Genomic DNA, 2,688 nt, shown 5'->3' with positions numbered 1-2,688 from the left:
GGTAGGGCGTAAATGTACAACAGATATGGTAAAATGAGAAGGAATTGTTAAAAAAAGAACTAGGATGTAGGAATAGAGAAAGGAGGGGAAAAGAAAAATGCAAATTAGTTATATTAGTGTCTCACAGTTCACAGAAAAGTGTGCGCTTTTTGACTGTAGAATTTGGTAGAACTGACTACAGAATTTAGTATTCCTGTATCCTTATAGGAGTAACTACTTGAAATATGCAATGCATTAAATGTTGTTCTCTTTATCATCGTATCTTTTTTTTTAACCTTTTTTCCATTAAAAAAATCAAAAAGGCTCCATCTCAGAACAAGACACTAGGATGTAATTACCCCATGGTCCATACACACTAGTTCCCAAGTCTGCTTACTTTCAGAGCTATCCTCTACTTTGGAAAGCTCATCTTCTTGTACTGGCACACTGATGTCCTGAAAATCTTCTCTTCTCTCTGTTAAACTTTCACATTCTAAGCAACGAGTCCTTAATACCCGTTGACCTTGAAATAATTTTTCCACTAGTTCAAAGCCAACTTGTTCTGCACCTTTGTTTATGGACCTAACTTCACTAACACCTCTAGGTGTGGTATTTTCTGGAGATCCAAGTCTACCACCTTTAGCTGCACTTCTGCCTTCATCCTTCCCCATGTCCCCTTCAAAATCGTACTCATTTCCTTTAGCTTGTCCTTTGGAGCCTTGGTTTGTTGTTAGTTTTCCCAGACTACAGAACTTAGAAAGGATACTGGGTTGCTTCGTTGCAGACTTTAACCAATTTATTTTGACTCTTGATTTCTTTTGAGAGGCTCTCACGATCTCATTTTCAGAAACACACTTGGGGGTTACTTTAAGAGGACTCTCCAGAGTATCCCCAGAAGCTTTTCTTTTTGATCTGGTTTGTCTCTGGTTCTCATCCAATGACAGGTGTTCCTTGGAGACTTTGACTTTTTTCTTCATGTTACCAAATTCAGTATCATTTTTCCTTTTCCCATTCCCTTTTGGAGGTTTTTCTTTATAGTCCTCAGAATACCTCAGACTGTCCATGTTCATGATGTTAATTCCACTCACTTCCTCTTTCTGCCGAGGTCTTTCTCCTACCTTTGTAGGTAACTCCGCCACATTTTTTACTTCTTTTTTTAGGAGTTGGCATGTTTCTTGGATGTTTCCCAAAATACACTGTAATACTTCCTGTGCATCACGCTGTAGATATCCTTCATACATGCGGTTAAGTTCCCTGAGTGTGTTAAGCAGTCGTCTTGGCGGAGTTGCAAGCTCGTCAGTGTATTTCTCCGGATTTAAGAGGAAACTAGCCTGAAGCTGTTCGACTGAAATGATTAAGGACTGTAAACTGCATATAAGTTCATAACTTGCCAAAGAATCTTCTCTGCAGTTTCCCTTCTCTTTTAAATTTGCTTCATCCTTTAGCGTCTCTTTCTTCGTAGAGATAATATTAAATAAGTGCTTCACTCCAGATTTAAAACCAGGACAAAAATATAATACCTGAAGTATACTATTAAGATAACAAGTATTGCCAAGATTATTCAGTCCTACAAAAGGCAACAAGTTTTCTTTCTTCTCACAGTTTACAGGCGACGACTGTGCTGCAGGAACAACTTGGTCAATTTCTGATCCTCTATATTCAGAAGCTTTTTCTTCATTTTCTTGAGAGTCTGTAAAATCTAAGGCTCTCTTAGTTTCCTTTTTCTGAAAAAACTTCAAGGAAAGTCTGTTTTTCTTGGATGGACTACCTCTTGAAAGCCCATTACTTTCACTAGATATGACACCAGGCATTTTCTTTCCAAATCCCAAGGAGCTGACAATAATTTATAGAGGGCAATTGTAATCAGCAATTTTATCCGGTCATGGTCTGGCTCGCTGCGCGCAGGCAGCTGCCGAGCCTGTCACCGCCCAGCTGGCACTCATATCCGGGGCGGCGCGGTCCCTGTCCGCGCCGGTCGCTACCGCCGCCGCCGAGGGAACTTGGCGCGTTTTCCTCCGCGACGAACCCGCGCCTCCGCCCGCCTGCCCGCCGGCCTCCCCACAGGCGACCCTGAACACGCTGGCGCCGTGCTCACGCCGTGCGGCGCGTCAGGCCAGGATCGCCTCGCCCCGTTGCGCCCCTCTCGCAGGGCTTGGGCCGTGGGCAGTAGGAAGAATTTATTGAGAAAAGAACTTCTGTCTGTCAGGGACAGAAGGGGCCCCAGAAAGTGGGTTGCCCTCCAACTCCACTTCTCAAGAATGTTTTATTGATTAAAGTTACAATATGAGGCGGTCTTAAGGTAGGACAGAGCTATCATTGATCAATAGGATTATAAGTATAGTGCTTAGGTAGTACTAATGCAATCATGAATCATAGGATGAGTGTGAGGTGGGACAAAACTATAGTCAACCAGTACATACACAAGTATAGGTGCTAGGTTGATATTGATTAAATGGGAATCAAATGGAGAAATGTGTCATGGAGCAAGCTTGGGCAGAGGAGAACTTCCCTAAAGCAGTGGGTTAAGAAGGTTGGGTGCTCTACCCAGGGTGATTGATGCCTACTTAAAATATCATCACTGCTGTTCATGCCTAGAGGAAGTATATGGGTGAGTACCTCTTTTTCTTTAATCCTGGCCTTCAGTGAATAGTCCTTCAGCCACAGTTGTCTTCTACATTGGCCTCTCGAGGGCCCAGCCCTGTCTGACTA

The 2,688-nt window shown here is 42.9% G+C and overlaps 1 protein-coding gene across 1 annotated transcript; it reads right to left on the bottom strand.

The window, feature by feature from the left end:
* Window positions 1-259: 259 nt before the first annotated feature.
* LOC101593157 (ubiquitin carboxyl-terminal hydrolase 1-like) lies at window positions 260-2,061 on the bottom strand. Its single transcript, XM_004629247.2, has one exon. The coding sequence runs from the start codon at window positions 1,788-1,790 to the stop codon at window positions 324-326; it is 1,467 nt and encodes a 488-aa protein (XP_004629304.1). The 5' UTR covers window positions 1,791-2,061; the 3' UTR covers window positions 260-323.
* Between the last annotated feature and the right edge of the window lie 627 nt (window positions 2,062-2,688).

The sequence above is a fragment of the Octodon degus genome, unplaced genomic scaffold (assembly GCF_000260255.1).
Source record: "Octodon degus isolate 3935 unplaced genomic scaffold, OctDeg1.0 scaffold00028, whole genome shotgun sequence".
Taxonomy (NCBI): Eukaryota; Metazoa; Chordata; class Mammalia; order Rodentia; family Octodontidae; genus Octodon; species Octodon degus.
Note: the sequence above shows the minus strand (reverse complement) of the source record. Positions and strands in the feature narration are given on the sequence as shown.

Excerpts from the sequence above, each read along its gene's own strand:
- LOC101593157 (XM_004629247.2), bottom strand. The coding sequence starts at position 1,790 with ATGCCTGGTGTCATATCTAGTGAAAGTAATGGGCTTTCAAGAGGTAGT.